At 37.7% G+C, this 22,025-nt stretch overlaps 1 protein-coding gene across 1 annotated transcript; it reads left to right on the forward strand.

The window, feature by feature from the left end:
- The first annotated feature begins 8,468 nt into the window (after positions 1-8,468).
- tbx18 (T-box transcription factor 18) lies at positions 8,469-21,634 on the forward strand. Its single transcript, XM_058410965.1, has 8 exons — positions 8,469-8,873; positions 10,222-10,405; positions 10,714-10,815; positions 11,150-11,321; positions 11,779-11,946; positions 12,706-12,770; positions 14,947-15,041; positions 16,730-21,634. Exons 1-8 carry the CDS (start codon positions 8,669-8,671, stop codon positions 17,389-17,391), a joined length of 1,653 nt encoding a protein of 550 aa, XP_058266948.1. The 5' UTR covers positions 8,469-8,668; the 3' UTR covers positions 17,392-21,634.
- Positions 21,635-22,025: the final 391 nt, after the last annotated feature.

Below are 22,025 nucleotides of genomic sequence, written 5' to 3' on the forward strand. Positions count from 1 at the left end.
ACTCGCTTTCTATCTCTCTAACTCTCACACAATCTCTCACTCACTCTTTCTCACTCACTCACTCTCTTTCTCTCTCTCTCTCACACTCACTCACTCTCTCGCTTACTCTTTTTCTTTCTCTCTCTCTCTCTCTCGCACTTTCTCTCTCACTCACTCTTTCTCACTCACTCGCTTTCTTTCTCTCTCTCTCTCTCTCTCTCTCTCTCTCTCTCTCTCGCTTTCTCTCTCACTCACTCTTTCTCACTCACTCTCTTTCTTTCTCTCTTTCTCTGTCTCACTGGCTTTCTTTCTCCGCCTCTCTCACTCACTCTCTCGCTTACTCTCTTTCTTTCTCTCTCTCACTCACTCTCTCTCACTTACTCTCTTTCTTTCTCTCTCACTCACTCTCTCTCTCGCTTACTCTCTTTCTTTCTTTCTTTCTTTCTTTCTTTCTTTCTTTCTTTCTTTCTTTCTTTCTCTCTCTCTCTCTCTCTCTCTCTCTCTCTCATTACCATGTTGTCAGTCTTCACATCAGGCCTGTATGCATGACCTCATCACCGAAGCACCACGAGGGACTGCAGTCTTCATCCTGTCCTCTGAAAACTGCTGGAAAATTTTGACCTGCAGGGTATCAGCACAACACAAATCAAGAAACGGAGAAGTCAAAATGTTATCATGTGACCCTTTCCAGACATCACGTCCATGTGAGAGCTCAACATGAACTAATAAATGCTTATAGAAGGGGAAACCCATATGACATTTATATCAATTATGTCATGTTTGTCCTTGCCATGGAAAATTCAGGCGTCGCTATAGTAACAACTCATTCACGGGGACTTGTGGAGTGGGTGCTCCATATAATCTATGACTAATAATAAACAGATCATTTTAATGTGTTGTTTAGCACAAAATAAAAAAAAATAAAAAGAGGACGAGCTGTGATACGGTGACGTTTGCAAGTATTTACAAATAAACAAAAGAAGGTAGAAGGAGTCTCCAGTGTCAGCACTTTCGCAAAGTTTACGCAATAGAGAACTTTCTGGATTCTTGGTAACATGATCAGCTACGATTTATTTGGTTTTTTGCTGTTTCTGAGAGAGAGAAAAAGAAACTGATGAAGGAACAACTGTTATAAATGTAAACGATAACAGTGGAACACTTTTTAATGTCATGTTTAATTTCTCACATGGGCTCCAGTAAATGATAAAACAAGGCAAAGCTAGTTAAGCTGGACCACAAATGCATTCTGACAGAAACTGAAACGGGTTGACCCGTCGCGTTCTACCATGAAACGTGAAGAAAACATTACGTTACATGTATTCATTTGGCAGATGATTTTACCCAAAGCAACCTGCAATTGAGTCAGGATGCAGTCCAAGCATACAGGTGCGCAGTTAAACTTTCGCTTTAGGGCCTAACAACTCTGCTGGGTTCTCTGGAAGTCTTGGGATTTAAATCTCTCGATTGCTAGCTTAAAATCTTAACCGCTAAGATACCGATGCCAAAGAAATGTCTAGAAAACACACAACATCAGGTTGAATGAGGAACGTCCAACAGCGGAATTAGCTGGATGTTAAAGTGTGTCTCTGAACAATATTCTCAGATCTCAGTGATCTTTTCGTAGAACTAGCGATCAGTGATTAAGTGTTTAGAAGGAAAATAGGTCTCGTTATTTTTTTTTACATTTATTTATGGTTTTGATCAGTGTTGAAATATTGGACTATTTTGTCCTGTGCGATTGATTGCAGCCGCAACAATAGCCGCAGATCGTGTCCTTTGAAACTCTCATGCAGGCACATTTCAGCAATGTGGAGACAGTCAGTCAATCAGGACCGTTTCTTGGCAAAAACAAAAGCTTGGCTTTGCCTGAAAAACAATAACGAACAATGGTGTTTTGAGTAGTGTCCAATCTGGAGCCTTCACTGTCCACTGGCTCACTTTCACACATCCGCTGAAAAGAAGAAATGCTTGGGGGAGCAGTAAAGGAGGGCTGGAACAGAGCGAGGAGTCATCTAACAGCATGGTTTTTCTGGAGGCTTAAAGAGATCAGCACCCATCTCTCCACAGACCGGCTGCTTGTTCTACACAATCCCTCACTGATTGTTGTCAAATATAAAAACATTGCTGATGTTTAGGCTTAAAGCACTGATCACACTGGACTTCAACATCAATCGTATTTTTTTATAGGTTAGACAATTATATCTGTCTGATTTTTTTTGTTTGTTTGTATGTTTGTTTGTTTGTTTGTTTCAAGATGAACAAAATACTGAGGTAAAAATGAGTAGTTCCTCTATTTTTCCAAAAAGTCCTTCATTACTAACTACTATGCATTCACTAGCTTCAAATAAATACACACACACACACACACACACACAAACAGACATTATGAGAGCCCATAGCTCAAATAAACACCTCACACATCCTCAGCATGCAAAGCAAACCTGAAAGTGATTTCTGATTCCAGACATTGATTCATATCCTCAGGGTTATCATCAGTGTTACCAGCTACAGAACGTCACTTTACTGAACACTGCACGGCTTTAAATACACACACATGAGTTTTACAAATCATAATAATTCATAATTATATCCATCTATCTATCTATCTATCTATCTATCTATCTATCTATCTATCTATCTATCTATCTATATATATATATATATATATATATATATATATATATATATATATATATATATATATATATATATATATATATATATATATATATATATATATATATATACATCCATTTTCTATACCAGGGGGATCTGCTGGAGCCTATCCCGGCACACACTGGGCGAAAGGCAGGGGTACACCCTGGACAGGTCACCAGTCAATTACAGGGCCAATAGTCATTAAAAAGTTGATATATGTAAGACTTGATATAATGTAAAGCTGTATAAACATTTTAACATTGAATATCTTTCAAGGAATATTTGATGAATGTGAACATAACAATCATAAGAAGTTCTTTTGAACTGCAATAATGTAGCTAGTAATTGTAATTGTAATATAGTAGCTATATTTAAATTTATAAAGTTTGATAAAAAAAAAATAATCAGATATTCAGATGAGTTTATTCCAAAAACGATGGGGCAACCAAACTGTAATAGTAATATAAGATAGTCTAAGGAAATTACAATTTATGATATAGTCAGGGTTTTGTTGTTGTTGTTGTAGTTGTTGTTGTTGTTGTTGTTGTTGTTCAGTTTAGTTTGGTTTTAGTTTTGTACTCCACAATGTTGGGGCAGTTCAAATGTAGTAGCTATATCAGATATAATAATGAATAATTAAGATTCATGATACAGTCATGGTTTTGTTGTTGCTGTTGTTCTTGGGGTTTTTATACCATATAACATACTATATAACATATATTAATGAATTCACGTTTTATTATTCAGGGTTTTGTAGTAGTTGTTGTTGTTTAGTTTTTTTGTTGCTCATGGTGTTTGTTATCACGCTTGTTTGTTATGGTTTTTATTTTTTAACAATCGGCAGGCAATGCATTTACTTTATTAACGTAAAGAAAACAAAGAGTTCGTTCTAATTGTAATGTGTTAAATATATATATATATACAATTTACAATATTTACAATTTGATTTTAAAAGGTCGGGTATAATAAAGCCGTTTTTGTCCCAGACAATTATTAGTACACAACGCAACATATAATATTAATATCCATTGCGTTCTCTACTGATAATTGTTTTTGACAAAATGGCTTATAATTGCCGACTTTTTAAAACTGGCAACTACTCATCGAAAGCTCGGTCAGGTCGGATGTGTAGTATAATAGTATAGTGTAGTATAGCATAATATGAAAAAAACAGATCTAATATTTATGATTTTTGCATGATTTTTTTGCAGGTTAATGAAAAATAGAAACAGGCTGCACACCTGCTGTGTACAAAAAATCCCGTAAATGCAGCTCAGATGCACTATTTTAAGTCTTTTTTAATTATATAATAATAATTTAATAATGATTTATCAATTATAACATGATTTTTTGTTTTTCGTCTTATTATTATTATTATTAGTAGTAGTAGTAGTAATAAATATATAAAATAATAATAATAATGATAGGTAGTAGTAGTAGTAATAATAATAATAATAATAATAATAATAATAATAATAATAATAATAATAATAGAAACCTGTCTCGTGCAGATTGTATACAAAGAACTCTTGAGCAGCTCAAATTAGCTACAAGCTTCCTTTTGATAATTTATTGTGTAGCCTAGGTTCGTTTTTTGTTTGTTTGTTTTTTTCAGTAGATATAGGCCACACATATATTCTCACCTGTGGCTGACAGATTTCCCCGGAACTTCCCGTCAAAGGAATTCTTGCGCTAATAATTTTCAGTGTTCACACTCCAGCAAGGCTGACCTCTGACTTCCACCCCAAACCCGCCCCCTGGGTTCCTACACTCACGCGCCGGAAACATAATCTAAGTAGTCCGCCGTAGGGCGCTGGATTTTAATCCAAATAGGTTTATAAAGACTGACATACTGTAAATACATCCGTATATTTTTGAGCACAGTGAGAAATTCCGCGCATTTCACGAGAAGACTGGATTTAGGAATGTTGTTTGATGAGTATGGAAAGGCGTTTGGAGCGTTTTGCGCGCTCGTGCCTGGTTTAATGTCAGGATGCTTCCATGCAGTGAGGTGCGCTTCCCTGTTTTATACAGACACACACAGTTCAAAGAGGGATATCTCATTGTCGCCCCCCTTTCCTCTTTCACACATACACACAGATGCATTTTTGTTTCTCGGTTTTTCTACATACCGGCGTTCCTCGCGCTGCCACTTCCGCTATAAAAGCCGTTGGCTGAGTGCCACACGCCCATTAGCACTCGCGAAATAACCGTTAACAATGTGGTGCCCAGACACACAAGAGTGAGAGAGAGAGAGAGAGAGAGAAACAGACACCTGGCTAGGCCTCGCATCTATAAGCCCCAGCATCAGCACACACTCTTACTGTATTCCCATCTGATACTCAGGGAAAAGTGTTAACTTGTTTAGACTAACAGTTAACAGTTCCCCTTCAACTGGAAGTCATGCAATATGAGTATAACAGTCATAACAGCTTATGCGTGCATGCACATTACTATTAAGGTTTTAATTCTACGCCCTAATTAAACACCGATGTCTTCATTTTGAGGAACATGAGCGAGCCGCTTGAACTGAAAAGGTTCACCGAGCTGTTCTGAAAAGCGCTTCATCAGCAGCAGAGATGAAATCGCACTTCACCGGAAACACGCGCATTATTTATCCGATTTACAAAATGAGATAAAGCGTGTACTGATTGAAACTGAATATTCAGGCAGGGGGAAAAGGTTCAGTAGGTAAAGTAGAAAACGACAAAAAACCTTTACAAAAAATTGCGTACATTTTAAAAATTTACAAAATCATAACTAAGACAGCTGTGTCTTAGGAGAACATTAATAACAGTATTTATTTTTTCAAGTTGCTTTACTCACTGAAATAGTGTGCTTTCATTTTGTATTTTTATTTATAACAATAATAGATGTAGGAGCTTTATGTAATTTCACACACACACACACACACACACACACACACACACACACATATATATATATATATATATATATACATATATATATATATATATATAAAATGTTAGAAATATTACACATTTAAATACCTATTAAATAAAATATTTATATTATCGATTTAAATCCTTGAATTTTTAAATAGGCGCGATCAAGCCTTTTCGTATTATTCCTTTGTCATGGTGATATTTTAACTATTTATTATTATTATTATTATTATTATTATTGTTGTTGTTGTTGTTGTTGTCAGCACTTAATAATAATAATAATAATAATAATAACAATATGAACAATGTTATTTAATAATTTGTTACATTAATACTCTTGTATTGTTTCTATTGTTAATATTATTGTTGTAGTTTTCTGCTCCAGTTACTGATCTTTTTCTTAGTAACATTTTCAGTAGCATTTATAACATTTTAACGGACATACACAAAGGAGAAAATTACTTTTGTCTGATTGATTTAATTATTTAATTCTTATATTATTCTTTTTCCCCTTATTTATTGTTTTACGCTGTTAGGATTTCAGTTGTGTTACTGTTAAAAATCACGTTGAAGATTATATATGTACACTTTTTAATGAAATGCGAAATAACAGTTGCGGGAAACTGCAGAAGCGTGAGCTCACGCGCGCATTTGGGCCTTCTGTTTTCATTCTCTAGCTAAATGAAGGCTTTAGAGTTTTCAGCAGATGATCAACACGAACACAAATCTCATAGCCGAGTAAACGCTGCAGCAATGGACTGAGCTGTACACACTGAGGTTTGGAAGGTAAAATCACTTACTCGGTGTAGTAGTTAATTATTTTAGACTATGTGTCTCAATCAGTAGTTTGAGCTTTGGTGTCTAGCTTGATATAAATCATGTTGTGAATGAAAGACAGAAAAAACTCACAAACTCATTTATGATTGATGTGTACGTGTAATTACTACACAACAGCAACAACAGCAATATTAATAATAATAATAATAATAATTATTATTATTATTATTATTATTATTATTATTATTGTTGTTGTTGTTGTTGTTGCTATTGATGTTATAATAATAATAATAATAATTATTATTATTATTATTATTATTATTATTATTATTATTATTATTATTATTATTATTAATAATTATTTTTAATTATTATTATTATTAAATGCACATTGGAATATAGTATTTCGCTGTGTAAAATAATTAACAGTAATAATTACGAACAAATTTCGTAATTTAAAAAAGAAGAAAAGATTAACATTTTGTAGATTTTCAGTCTATTATAAATATATCTGGATTAAACGCTACTAATGTAGCTTGCTGAATTTATTCTGTAGAAAAGGTGAGCAGAGCCGCTTGCTAGCATCTTTATAATCTGCGCCCAGATCAAACCGCGCTGGCTGATGGTTTGCACTTGGAAGGATTTTAGTTAGTAATTGTTTTTTTACTTCTTGCGTTATTACACCAGTAGGGCGATAATACTAGGCTCAAAGCTGACGTTGCAATTTTCACGTTTTAAGTAATGTGGTGTTGTTGCTGCTGCTGTTTTTCTTAACGTCATAATCACGTAGTATTTACCTACCTAGTGCTCTAATTAGCGGCCACGTGACACATTGACACTTAAAAACTGATAGCCAAAAACATGGGGCTTTGCTACGTATGTAGAATTTGCAGTGAGGTGGGGTATTTTTTATCCTTTTTTTTTTTGATGAACCGCCTAGTAATATCTTTTCAAATTGTAAACCTCAATGCAAAGAAGGCGATATATGTTTTTAGGGTTTGTGAAAGCTGAGACATGTTGAGAAATTATTCAAATTTTTATTGCACGCGCAGGTAAATTACTCCTTGTAATTTTTTAAATAGCTGTACCATTTTTTTCTTGGATGTTAAAAATTCTTATTCCATGCATCTGATTTATTTTTCTCGTGGGTTAACGTGTGTTCGTGTTGAAATCTCAGAAACTTGAGCCGTGATGTTTATATATAGGTTTGCTCCATGTGTCCTCACATGCGCGTGTGCTAACGGACACGAATTCTGCAAATGGCCGCGCGCTAATTTGCGCCTTCCAAACTGCTGAGGAGGTTCGTGCGCGCGCCACAGCGTGAAAGGAAAAACATTGGCCTGATTTTCTTCTTTTATAGATTAATTTATTTTATTAATAAGAACGCAAATCCAAATGACCACAACATTGCTTTTATTTGGCAGTTATATAGGCCTATGCAGATTGTTTTATTATAAAAGTGTTCGTGTTTTTTTGTTTTGGGGTTTTGTCATGCTTTAAATCAGCGTTAAATCCAGTTTATTATGATACAGAAATTTACTGCTACTTGGGGAAGGTTTTTTTTTTTTTTTTACTTAAAAATTACAATCTTCTTGTGTCACGCGGTATTAGTTTGACATCTCTTATTACCGAGTGGAATAACCGCGCGCCCCGTGCTGATCTGGGTGTAGATTTGGTAATTATAATATATGATTGGCTAGCAGGGGCTGGCGGGGGAGGTGATGTGGAACTATGTGGAGCATGTGCAGCCGCAATGTGAAAATGATCACAATGCCGTGGCTGCGCCGAGCTCACTGCTGAGGAGTGATAGTGCGCTCAGCCCCGCGGGTTGCCATATCACAATGACTTCCTCCGGCCACTGAGATCGTTAAACGTTCCTAATTCGCTTTAGACTACAGCAAACAGTGACTCAGATACAAACTCACTGAAGCTAAACAACATAATGCACGCCAGACGAAACTTATTTTGTTTTCTGTCCAATCTGGCAACCCCGTGGCTGCTCATTTTACCACATAAGGGCGGCACGCGCGCCTCGATGGGAGGAGGGCGACGCTCTGCGCTCTGCGCTCCTATTGGTCGCCAACTCTGGTGATTGGCACGCGCCAGCCCTGCCCCTTTCAGTCCCTGGTTATTGGCGCTTTAACCGGTGTCGGTCGCTGCCTCTCGATGTCCGCGCGCGCGTACTGACAGATCAAACGTGAACGCTTCGAAAACTACATCTCAGCTTCATTTGGCTCGTGCTTCTGCTTGATGTCTGTTCTTGAAGGTGAAAAAATCCCGACTCGGATTGATCGCAGCAGAAGTGGATGCGCTCTGTATTTTTTATTTATTTTTTATTTTTTTGAAGCATGGCCGAGAAGCGGCGGTCTCCGTGCACCATGAGCCTGAAGGCGCACGCGTTTTCTGTGGAGGCGTTGATCGGCGCGGAGAAACGGAGGAAACTCGACGATGAGGATAGCGAGAGCTGTTTTGGGGAAGTAAGCGAGGTCGCGAGCCTGGCTGGGAGCGCGTACGGCGGCGGGCGCAACTGTGACACAGACTGTGACGCTTCCCGTAAGTTCCTGCAGTGAAACTTGAGATAGATTTATCTTTTAAAGTTTAGTTTATATCACAGGAACCAAAGACACTTTTAGGATTAAACGGAGAAATATATTCTCTTCTTTAATAGGTAAAATGGCGAGTTATTTAGACATTAATGGAGTTAGTAAATGTTAGTGTTTTGATTCTCTGGACGCAAATGAAACGCTAGGCCTGCGGGATCATTGTTTTGACATTAGATTTCGGAGATTAAAAAAAACAAGAGCAAATCATTATATGATTTGATAATTTGGTCTAAAATTGTGAACTGCTTCTTACAATAGTAGCCAAATACACTAAAAAGACAGGGGAAATTTTTTTTAGTGCGTTTTAAAAATGTCAGTAGTCAGTGATGAGGGTTTTTTTCTTCTTCATATTTGGAGTTCGTTCTGCTTTGCATGACCATGAAAATCTAAATAATAAAAAGTAATAAGGGCATGGCTTTAAAACACATGTATTACTCTTATTCTTATTAAAGCATAATAATAATAATAATAATAATAATAATAATAATAATAATAATACTTATTATTATTATTATTATTATTATTAAAGAAATAGCACTGATATTACAAAGACACAAGATGTATGTGTTAGTATGTGCTAGTACTGAAGTCGTAAAGGTAGATGATATGACAAGATCATGTGTGTTTATGAGCTCATACACATACACATATACACGGTCTCAAAGTAGCTGACGAAAAGAAAAGAAAACGGGAAAGTAAGTAACTAAGAAAATAAGCAATGGACCACAAAACAAACCCGAAGTACATACCCTACATTAGCCCGTGATTTTGTCCTGTAAAAGTAAATATGCTAGTCTAAATATGTCACAATTGTTTAATATTGTTATGTGTGCTCAATTTTTTTAATACTTTTTCAGTAGGATAGTTGGCGGTTTGTTGCACCAGGAGTCATTGTACAAAGTGAACCACCAAACAACAACGTTTAATAAACATTATTAATACCAATTTTATTGAAATATTTTCTCTGGTTCCTGCTATCATTTACGACATCATTACGCTAATGACTAGCTCTAGGGAGTATGACTAAATGTTTGTTATTAAAACATGAAAATTGTCTATAAAAAGGGGCATTAAATAAAATGGGGGGGGATCAAAAGTGTAAATAAGTGATACGATGACGTTTTTGTTGTTGTTGTTGTTATTATTATTATTATTATTATTATTACTACTACTACTACTACTATAAGAGGCGCATTAAAATATTCTTACTTTAAAATCACGTGCACACAAGTCAATAATAATAATAATAATAATAATAATAATAATAATAATAAAGCCTTTGTGTGTGTGTGTGTTAGCGGAGTGTGAGGATGTGGGCTCGGACAGTCCTCGGCCTGCCTCACGGAGCTCTCAACTGCACGCGTCACCGCCGCCGACGAGCGCGCGAGCCGCGGAGGAGATGCGCGTGGAGCTGCAGGGCTCGGACCTGTGGAAACGCTTCCACGACATCGGCACGGAAATGATCATCACCAAAGCAGGCAGGTGGGTGAACCATGCAGCTAGCGAGCACATCGTTATTAAAAGCTGTCAGCTAGATAATGGCTAAACGCGCGTGCGACGTGTGATATTACGTAAAATAAAAGTAAAATAAGTCCAAACGTCACATTTGGCATGTCGGTTAGTGGTGTCAGATTTTAATCCTTTTCTGGTGATTTCCTTAAAAAATTATACTGTCCTATAATAACAGAAACGGCGAGTGTATGGAAGAAAAATATATTAATTAAAAAAAGTCTCATCTGATGTCTAAAATTTTTTAATTCATTATGAATCACAATAATGTTGTATTTCAGGCGAATGTTCCCTGCAATGCGAGTGAAAATTACAGGACTGGACCCCCATCAGCAATACTACATCGCAATGGACATCATACCCGTGGACAATAAACGTTACAGGTTAAAAAAGAAACTCTTCTTAATTCACTATTATATTATATTATATTCTGTCAATGAAGATACAAAGCTTGAAGCTGAAATGCTGAAATGTGATGCAAACATTTTGGATCAAACACACACTTTACTGGTCTGTACAAATGGTGCTTCTGTAAGACTGAGATGACTCTGACTGCCCTTTTGGGCTGTCCTTTTGGGTGTGTAACCTTTAGGATCTGAAGGTCAGGCGACAAATGTAGGCCAAACAAATGCACACGACTCCTCAAATGTTGAATGGAGGTCTGTTTTCTGTGTGGGATTCAGCCTCACTGGTGTATTTTGTTTTATTGTTTTAAAGATATGTGTACCACAGTTCCAAGTGGATGGTGGCAGGAAATGCAGATTCACCCGTCCCGCCACGTGTGTACATCCACCCGGACTCTCCTGCTTCGGGAGAGACATGGATGCGACAGGTCATTAGCTTCGACAAACTCAAACTGACCAATAACGAGCTGGACGACCAGGGCCATGTAAGCAAGTTGTTTCTAATCTTCGTGTTACTTGGATGTAAATAATTGAGTCAGAATCAGAAAATTGCAAAGGGCCCCCATGAAAAGGCCTCCTTTTATTTTTGCTGTTCAGACAAAGCGATACCTATTTGAAACATTTTGACTCTGATCTTTAATGAGGTTAAATGTTATAATTAGAGCAGCCTACTCTTTTTATATACCTGTTAAAGACACATGCTAGCGATTGTCGCCCGGTGTGCATTTTGTTTTGCTGAATTATTTTAAAGGCCTAAACATGTTGTAATGTGGAAGGTTGTAAACAAACTCAATTGAAAGCATTCCTGCGGCGAGCTGGTCGAAGGCCTGCTCCGGCTTTGAAAATGTGAGCACGTGTGTTTTTATTGAAGTAGAAAACTGCTTCGGTAATTCCTCCGTTTCCCCCACTCTAAACACGGATGCGCGGGATAATGTTTTCCAGATCATCCTACACTCCATGCACAAGTACCAGCCCCGTGTCCACGTCATCCGTAAGGAGTGCGGCGACGAGCTCTCGCCCGTTAAGGCCGTGCCGACCGGTGACGGCGTGAAAGCCTTCTCCTTTCCTGAAACAGTGTTCACCACAGTCACGGCCTACCAGAACCAACAGGTAACTAACGGCAAACACGTTACCAGAGTCTCCCATTATAACTTCAGCCTGATTTCCTGCCATGATCACATTTACAGGAGGCTCCTGTTGGGATGCTTTATTACGGCATTGTTAGTTTTGTATATGGTGAACATTTAGAGCCAGTTCAATTCCCGTTGCAGTAGTTTTATTACATGAGACCGAAGATCAAAGACGTCTGGGATCTGTCAGCAATACAAACAATATAAAACACCCCATAAAGAACAACCTAGCCATAAATAGTAAGGTATTTTAGGCATTTATTTAGCATTGCTTATGGAGTTTCCTCTCTTCACCGGAGAGGGTGTTTTATTTTATTTTTTATTTTAAGATTTCGACTTGTAGCACATTTAAGCATTTTTCATTTTAGCTTGAGTTTTTGTGGGATGATTTATACTTAAATTTCCTGTGTTTTTGTAAATTTGGGGGGGGGTGTTTGTTTTTGTAGGTAAATGTTATGTATGCTTCAAAATCCTGAGTTGAATTTTTTTTTTTTGATAAAAAATGATTTATGAGACATTTGGTAAAAATTTTGTCCATTTATTCAAAAACAGAAGTCAAATGTGAGTCCCTCACACCTACAGGGTTTGTAGCATTTGCAAACATGACTTATAAAAGAACTCCCCCACATTGCTTTATGGGACACAGTTCACTTGCAGGGGGTCAGAGGACTCAGTATAACAGGCTGTGGGTCAGTTAGGAAGTGTCTGAGTCATTTTGTGTGTGTGTGTGTGTTTTCAGATTACAAGACTGAAAATAGACAGAAATCCATTTGCGAAAGGATTCAGAGACTCAGGGAGAAACAGGTAAAGACCCTTACACCCTTCTTTCATTTTATAAAGAGAACTCTGAGTAGATTAAAGAATGCATTGTTATTATTATTATTATTATTATTATTATTATTATTACATAGTAAGTAATGTATTATTACAATAATTATTGCATTTCATGGCGAAACAACTCCACAAAAAAAAGAGTATTGGAGTATTTTTAAGAGACACCTTTTAAAAGAAGTCTTTGTTGCTTGTGTTCTCTGCGTTCTGACGTCAGTGTGAGGTTATTTCAGACCCAGCAGGCTGTATTACCGGATTATCTGATAATTATTTTTGCAAGAGCTCCTTCCGAAGCCATTCCGAACAGATGACCGAACATTCTGCCGAGGCCCAGACAAAATAAATATAAAACACGAAATTAAAACAGCGTCACAATACACTCCATTATTTCTCCAAAAAAAGAAAATAAGCCTAAAAATCTACGAGACAATAAAAATAATCTCTGTCCTCGTGTAAAAGCAGGAAAATAAATAAACGCATAAACAGGAAATGGAGGTTGGCCAGTAATAAGGCGGTTGTGGTGCTGGCATGGAGTCTCAGCGGGGGGGGTTTTACCCTGCTCATTAGTTTTAAACGAGAACGTTTTTAACACCCTGCTGAATAACACCAGACCACGTGCACCCCCCTCCTCCTCCTCTCTCCTCTCTTCTTCCTCCTTCCATCCGTTCCTCGCCCTCTCTCTCCTCGCCAGCCTCCCGTTTCACGATTATAGTTGAAGTTAAGGAGCTCGCTAAACAAACTGAGTCGTCGGGTAGCTCGAGCGGTGCGTCTGATAAAACCCCGGGGTCGAAACAAGTCGAGACATCTTGTGCGAGTTATCGCCTGAGTGGCACTGAGGTAGCGTAACGGCCATGCTAACGAGGGGCGCTGAGAGCCGTCATTACCTCGGCCCTCTCTCCGTCTCTTTCTCTCTCCTCATAAAGCTTTAACTGTGGCTTCCTGCACTCTGTGTCTGATCCTCCACCGTGTGAAAATAATTACAGCCATGCAGAAATACCTGCTGACACACACACACACACACACACACACTTTATGTTCTTCATTACCTGAATACTGCCAAAAGCATGGTGATAAGAAAAGGGGCCCGGAGTAAGATTACTGATTGGACACTCAGTAATGGCAGACAGCGTCTATTCTAGCAGCGGCGTACGGATTTGTTTCTTTGAATTTTAATTTTACGTTCGGAGAAAATTATACACGTGCTATACAGCATGTTTTATGGCTTTATTTTATTTGTCACGTACACAGTTATATAAAGTATATACCTTGCAGTGAATTTGAAAACTGTAGTAAATGATTATGTGAGGCGCTTCAATAAAGGTTGAATTAAACATTATCGAGAGTTAATAGTTAATTTATTAATTATTAGCTTTAGGTCTTCTTCAAATTGTGCAGCACATTAGAAACTATTCAACAACAGACTGATGTGACATGGCCCAAGTGGATTATTTTCCTTTATCAACACTTCACAAAGTCTACCAGTCCTCTTACACCATAGCAATTTGAACAGTTTCACATTTATTATTAATGAACAGCGCAACCGTTTGTAGTCACGCTTAATGCTGTGAAACATCAAACTTGTTAGCTCCTGCCATGTTACCAAGCAACCGGTAAAGCACAAAGTCATCCGTCTAAATGGATGGATAAAAACATACAAACCATATCAACCGTCATTCCTTGTTAAATAACAACAAAAATCTGTTCATTAGATGATGTCGAGTGTCTGTATGACGTAGGTCCATGAGAATGAGTAGTTACCATAGAAACCATCACCTATTATGAAGAAATCATTCAGTAAATCAATCATTTTTTGTTCTACAGCTGGTGCTATTGTCAGAATTCCACAGTAGAAATCAACAGCACTGAAGTTTAATGATTCAATTCGGCGATGAACAGATTAGCATTTGAATAAATCCTAAATCCTTGATGCTGCAGTCAATCTAAACAGCAGCAGTGTTACTCTTGATCACAATCACACTTTATAGCTTCTGTATTTTTATTAGTAGTCGGTGTAATATATGCTGCTCGGCTTTTTGAGAGATCCATTAAATCTTGTACATCAGGTTTAAGGTTTGCTGCATGTGGATTAATAGATCAGGTTTAAAGATTATTCTCTGTAAAATATAGTCTAAGGGTTGTGACTTTGCAGGATGGGTCTGGAAGCTCTGGTGGAGTCGTATGCTTTCTGGAGGCCTTCGCTCAGAACACTGACGTTTGAGGATATACCAGGAATGACCAAGCAAGGTACAGAAATCACATGTTTCTTTTACTGATTTAATTAGATAGATAGATAGATAGATAGATAGATAGATAGATAGATAGATAGATAGATAGATAGATAGATAGATAGATAGATAGATAGATATTTACTGTCATTGCATAGTACAGGCACATAGGCACAAAATATTTATCTATCTATCTATATTATTTACATAGGTAGACAGATAGATAGATAGATAGATAGATAGATAGATAGATAGATAGATAGATAGATATTTACTCTCATTGCATAGTACAGGCACATAGGCACAATCTATCTATCTATCTATCTATCTATCTATCTATCTATCTATCTATCTATCTATCTATCTATCTATATTATTTACATAGATAGATAGATAGATAGATAGATAGATAGATAGATAGATAGATAGATAGATAGATAGATAGATAGATAGATATTTACTGTCATTGCATAGTACAGGCACATAGGCACAAAATATTTATCTATCTATCTATATTATTTACATAGGTAGATAGATAGATAGATAGATAGATAGATAGATAGATAGATAGATAGATAGATAGATAGATAGATAGATAGATAGATAGATAGATATTTACTCTCATTGCATAGTACAGGCACATAGGCACAATCTCTCTATCTATCTATCTATCTATCTATCTATCTATCTATCTATCTATCTATCTATCTATCTATCTATCTATCTATCTGTCTATCTGTATTATTTACATAGGTAGGTAGATAGATAGATAGATAGATAGATAGATAGATAGATAGATAGATAGATAGATAGATAGATAGATAGATAGAAATGTACCCATGTGTATCTTTATGTGTATGTGCATTTGTTTGTGTGTGTGTGTGTGTGTTTGTGTGTGTGTATGCGCGTGTGTGTGTGTGTTCTTTGTGAATAGTGAAAATATGTTGCTATAATTTGGGCTTGGTGAAATATGAGTAAAGATGCATTAAAAAATGTTGACATGGTGCTTGTATATATCATGGTGCATATATTTTTATTTTAAAAAAAAGTACTGAAAGAAAATGGATTTATTTTTAAGGAAACTGTTACTGAATTCTTTTATCCCTTTTGTAATCATAACCTTTTACTTACTGCACCAGAAAAAGCCAGGAATCCACCATATGAAAATAAACCCATTTATAACAAACAGTAATCAAGAGTTGCTGTCTCACAGCAAGGCCTTCTTCCGAATCGTATTCTGTAGCATGTATGAATAATTCAGTAGCTGCGTATAAAGCAAATAATTTGGAAAGGTTCATTGTGCAGATGCATCCCCAGAGCTTTGCTGGTTAAAATCACAATAAAGGTTCCTAAGAATTTAGGAGAATTTGTTTGCTGTGTGGATTTGACAGACCCACAGCTGCTTTGTTTATGGTGGATCCAAGCCGGTGCATGGGTGGTGCAAATTTTAAAATGATGTAATCATGGTCAGTGCGGGTATGAGCTTTGTAAATAGTTTTTGATCATGGTAAACTCCTTCGTTTGCAGTATAAAGCCAAAACAGTGCAGCACAGTGTTTTGATACGATTCAGGGCGAACACATTGTCCGTTCCATCTAATGTAAATGTAGAAACATTATTTAAACATTTCTGCTCACTATGCTACAGTGTCATTTGATCATTTCTGTTCAATCTGTGGAGTAATGTTGCGTATGTGTGTGTTGTGTAGGTGCAACAGGCTCTCATGGAGTGGTTGGGTCTTCAGCACACACACACTTACTCTCTACATCATCATGCTCTTCCCCAGCATTTCACCTGGCCACAGGGGCGGGGTCTGTGTGTGACTACTCAGCCTGCAGTCGAAGCAGCCATCCTCTTCACCGATTCGCCACGCCCCTCTCGGCAGAGTCGTACAGCCGATTGGCCAGCCCCGCGGCCGACGCCTTTTCCTCCACCAGAAACCCTGCTTATGTGGGCGGCTCAGACGGAGAGGCGTTTTCCTGCACACAGACTGGTCTTCCAATCCAAATCCCTGGTATGCCTGGTCACGCCCCCCAGCTCCAGTATTTCATGCCCAGCCCTGCTCACAATGCATTCTCCACCAATCAGAGCACACCGAGCTCGTACAACGGCTTCCGTCTCCATAGTCCATACGGCCTTTATGGATACAACTTTTCCACCTCACCACGACTGGCTGCTAGTCCAGAAAAGATGGCTGCCACACAGAGCTCGGTCCTGGGCTCATCCCCGAGTGGTACTTTGACAGACAGGCAAGTTCTGTCTCCTGTGGATGGTCTGCACATGCTCAGTGGGAGTCAACAATCTCTCTTTGACTCACGGACATTAGGGCTGACAAGTTCCACCTCTCAAGTCACTGCCCACATGGCTTGATCTGTGAACTTCGACCTCCCCACCATGACATGGACACAGACAGGTGGCGAAAACAATCTGGAGGTCTCTCAGTGCTCTCTTTATTGGGCATTTCTTTGAGATTGTTGACAAAGGTAAGGAATGACGTAACATGCAGTACTGAGGAAAGTATCTTATGGACCGAGAAAGCCAAAGGACGAGAGTCTTTACTATTTCTAGCATTATTGTTATCTGGAGATTACAGTGAGAGCTTCAAATGAGTGAGTGTTCAAAATCTCCTACTGGCTTCTGCATCCAGTAAAAAGCTCATGCACTGACAGCCATGAGAATGGACTTTAAATGGTTCAAGTGTGGGCGTCTATCCATGAAACAAAAACATTTCTGCTGTCAACTAGGACAGGGCTGAACACAGGCAGAATAAGACTGGACACCACATCTGCCTTAAAAAAAAGTACTTTTTAAGTTTGGAGAGCACTTCTGTCTCTCTTTACAACACACACACACACACATACACTTTTCAGTCATAACCTCCCAGAAGTAGATGCCAAAATTTGCCTTCTCCGTACTTTTAGTACAGCGAACAGTGCCTATTTATCCGAGCGAGTTTCCGAAAGAGACTCCTGGTATGAGCTGACCCAGAATCCGAATTAGCTTCTTCCCAACTGAGCAGCTGGGAGCCTGCGAGACCAGAAAGAGGAGGTGACCAGCGTCACAGCATAACCGGGCTTTTAGTTAGGAAACAAATAAAACGAGCAGTCCCACTGGAACCGAGCTTTGAGCTTTGGCTGCCAGTGGATTTGGTACTTTTTTGGTATTAGCAGAGCTTGCAAGCAGGAAATCAGCAGTAGTCTGTATGGGGTTTAGAGTCGGATGCCCAGATTTAGCGACTCCACTGCTTATGGCCTGAATGACTTCCAGCTAGCATCATAGTTTATGGGGCTTAAGCTGAAATTGGAAAGGTAAAGCAACAGTGAGCAAAAAAAAAGAAAAACTTTGGCCCTTATTTACTAAGCTGCAATGTGGAAATTTGATCTGCACTTCTCTACTGAGACGATTTGACGATTTGGAAATATAGGCCACGGCAGTCTTCAACACACTTTCACTTACAAATGCATGCTCTGGCAACCTCCATCAGGTTTCTTGGTTTAGCCTGGGTCAGCTTTTAATACCAGTAAACTGGAGCTGAAAAGTTAAAGCTTCAGTCATTCAAACACAGTTTATTTTGTTCTCTAGCAGACATACCCTATTAGCTTTAATATGTCTGATTTTTTAAAGCAATTCTATATAAATAAGGAAAAGATTGATATTAATGTATTGGACAATTTCACTCATGCACTTATGGCAATCATTTTTCTTTTTTTTTTTCTTTTTTTTTTTATCTTTGATGTTTAAGTGGCCAAAACTGACACTTTGGACAATTTTTGGCCCGGGAATTACAAACAGATCTTATTGAGCCAAATAAAACATATGCAAACTGTACAAAATAATAAGACTAAGGGGTTTTTCGTTGTTAATCAATTTATGTAGTGTGTGTGTGTGTGTGTGTTCATATCACAAGGTCATGACAGACGTGTAAATGAAAAATTTTAAGGATGTCGATGAAAGAAATCTCTCCATATAACGTGTTAAAGTTTTTTATCATATATTAAGTTATTTTCATTATAAATGAACTAATTTGCCATCATCAGTGTGTCAGGATCCTGAGCGCTGGTTATTATCTGTTTAGAGTTCTCACCTTGTCTACCATTAGATGGATCAGCTAGACTAAATTGCCCTTAGGTGTGAATTAGTGTGTGAATGTGAGTGTGTGTGTGTGTGTGTGTGTGTGTGCTTCAGCTGAACTTTTCAGGATATATAACTCTGTGTAACTCTTCCAGGATATATAACTCTATAACTCTCACTTTTTGAATCTGTTAATCAGTCAAACCTTTTATTTTCAGAGACTTGTCCTTAAACATTTGTCTCGAAATAACTCCAAAGATAAAGCAGACACCACAAATGTACACATATTTTCTACTGTCCACTCGAACCATCATCGATCATCACTATCATTCGAGTGTCTTAAACATTATATGCTCCTCCTTCAGAGTCTAACAAAAACTCTATCTATATCTCCGAGTGTTTGAGAGTTATACGACAGTGCCTCACACCAAAACTAAATCAAGTAGTAGACCGATGGTATTTCTGTTCTCTGACCTAATGAACCAGTATTGATGTATTTACTGATAAACGCTTTTGTACTGCAAAAGACTGCAGTAAATGTAGATGTACTGTAGGTAATATAGCTGAGATCGACAAGCCCTGGAAGTATTCAATAATGCAAACGTTTAGAATGGATATTTATTTGTAACAAGAATATACCAATGTTTTTTTTAAAAATATGTGAAAAGAATTGATAGATTACACTGAAGCAAAGTAGACCAAATAAAACATATTGACATGGGATGTGGTAGCTTAGTGGTTAGGGTGCTGGACTACTGATCGGAAGGTTGTGGTCCACCAAGCTGCCACTGCTGGGCCCCTGAGCAAGGCCCTTAACCCTTAATTGCTCAGCTGCATAAAAAATGAGGTAAAACATGTTAGTCACTCTGGATAAGGGCATCAATTTAAATGTCTTGGGGTTAGCAGGTATTGTTGATTTTAAATAAGGAAAACATCCAGTGGTGTGTTCTTATTGTAAAATAAGCAACAACACCATGGTGTGATGTGACCCAATGATTGAGTACTTGATTATTTTCCTATTGCAGCAAGTGATTTATTCCATTTACCCCAGAGCAGTTTGCCAAGGATTACAATTCACATCCATTTTCATCCATTTATTATTTTTAATACTGTGGACTCGAGTCATAAGTAATAAATGTTGTTACTTAACTAGTCATGTCAAGAAGCTTTTATTGTCATTTCAACCATATATATAGCTGACGCAGTACAAAGTGAATTAAAACAACGTTTCTCCTGGACCCTGGTGCTACATAAAACACAGAGCTAAGGACTAAAGTAAGTTGTCCTAGCCACATGAAGTATCATTAAAAAATATCATTTAAAACTCTCTAAAAGCTTTTCTGCTGCTGTTACAAAGCACGGACATCTGAGACCCTTTTTGGAAATGCCAAATGAACATCTTTTCATAGAAAACTTTGGCATGTAAAGGAATCTTTCAACTGGTTTATCTACAATAACATGGCTAATTTTGTTTGCAATTAAATTGATCTTGCATTTAAAAGAAGGCATTAATTGTCCAAATTGTTGTTATAGAACATTAATCAACATCTTCTGACCAATCATTTACATTTCTGGCATTTGACTTACAGTTGATCTCAACTGAGGGATAAGGGCCTTGCTCAGGGGCCCAGCAGTGTCAGCTTGGTGGACCTGGATCTTACAACCTGTAGTCCAACACCTCAACCACTAATCTGCCACATCCCTGAATCCGAACCGGTCAATAGCACTGTGCTATAAAAACCAAAATAATCCAACCATAATCAAGTTCAGCATATGGCATGAGTCACACATGGGTTCATAAAAACCACCCTCGAACATCTGCAGCTAGCATGAAGGTAACATGCTCTCCATTTGACAAAGTTCAGAAAGAATTTAATCATTAACAAATTTATATTTTGTATATGTTTTTTTTTCATCTACGTAGCCCTTCACCTTCCAAAATTGCCACACTAATAAACCTGTCAGCAGCGTGCCACTGATTGGGTGAAAAAATAAAACCAGTGTGAAATTACACAAGTCATCATAAGGGTTTCAGTGTGTGTGTGTGTGTGTGTGTGTACATGGCATTACTGGAGCGAGTGTAATAATACATTACACAGGAACTGAGACATTGAGCTATCGTGTCAGATTAAAATGTTAGTGAAAAATGATAATAATGTGATATCTAAGCACACATGAGTCTTGTTTGTTGGTGTGAGGAAGTGTGTGGCTTCTGACAGGCAGCGAGGTGCTTCTTATAAACTGAAGGTGAGTGGGGTTACAGCATGATGGGGGGGTATTTTATTTTAGGACAGAGGAATGACTGGCTTGCTGAATCTGAATAACAGGTGATAGCCTGACCACACACACACACACACACACACATACAGATATTTCTTCAGTGCACCTGCTAGCCTTAAAGTGTTAATGTACTCAAATGTACTGATAATGTGCCAGACATTAAGCATATACATACATACAGTACATATACCATACACACACACCCCCCCCATATAAGTGTGTGTGTGTGTGTGTACATTGGAATACTGAATGCAGATTTCTGATTGGTCAAATGGTGTTGATTAAAGTGTTTGGCTACAAATCAGATCAGAAGGCTGTGAATTCAAGTCTCAAGACCACCAAGCTGCCACTGCTGGGCCCCTGAGTAAGGCCCTTAACCCTCAATTGCTCAGTTGTATAAAATGAAATAAAATGTAAGTCGCTCTGGATAAGGGTGTCTGCATAAATGTAAATGTAAATAAATCTACAGTACTGTGAGGTTTATCTTACAATCCTCATTCTAATGGTATCATTTCTATATTAGCATTAGCTTGTAACATAAACACTCCCACATAAAGCTTTTAAAAATGTGTGTTTGAACATTGATATGTTGTCTTTTGGGAGATTTCAGGAAGGAGTTTCCAGAGTCAGGTCTTTGTAAGAGTCAGTAGGTT

The sequence above is a fragment of the Hemibagrus wyckioides genome, linkage group LG15 (genome assembly GCF_019097595.1).
Source record: "Hemibagrus wyckioides isolate EC202008001 linkage group LG15, SWU_Hwy_1.0, whole genome shotgun sequence".
NCBI classification, from domain to species: Eukaryota; Metazoa; Chordata; class Actinopteri; order Siluriformes; family Bagridae; genus Hemibagrus; species Hemibagrus wyckioides.

Bases quoted from the DNA above. Each gene is read 5' to 3' on its own strand.
- tbx18 (XM_058410965.1), top strand. From the start codon at position 8,669: ATGGCCGAGAAGCGGCGGTCTCCGTGCACCATGAGCCTGAAGGCGCAC. The intron at 10,406-10,713 runs GTGGGTGAACCA...GTTGTATTTCAG, and splicing joins ATCATCACCAAAGCAGGCAG to GCGAATGTTCCCTGCAATGC. The intron at 10,816-11,149 runs GTTAAAAAAGAA...ATTGTTTTAAAG, and splicing joins GTGGACAATAAACGTTACAG to ATATGTGTACCACAGTTCCA.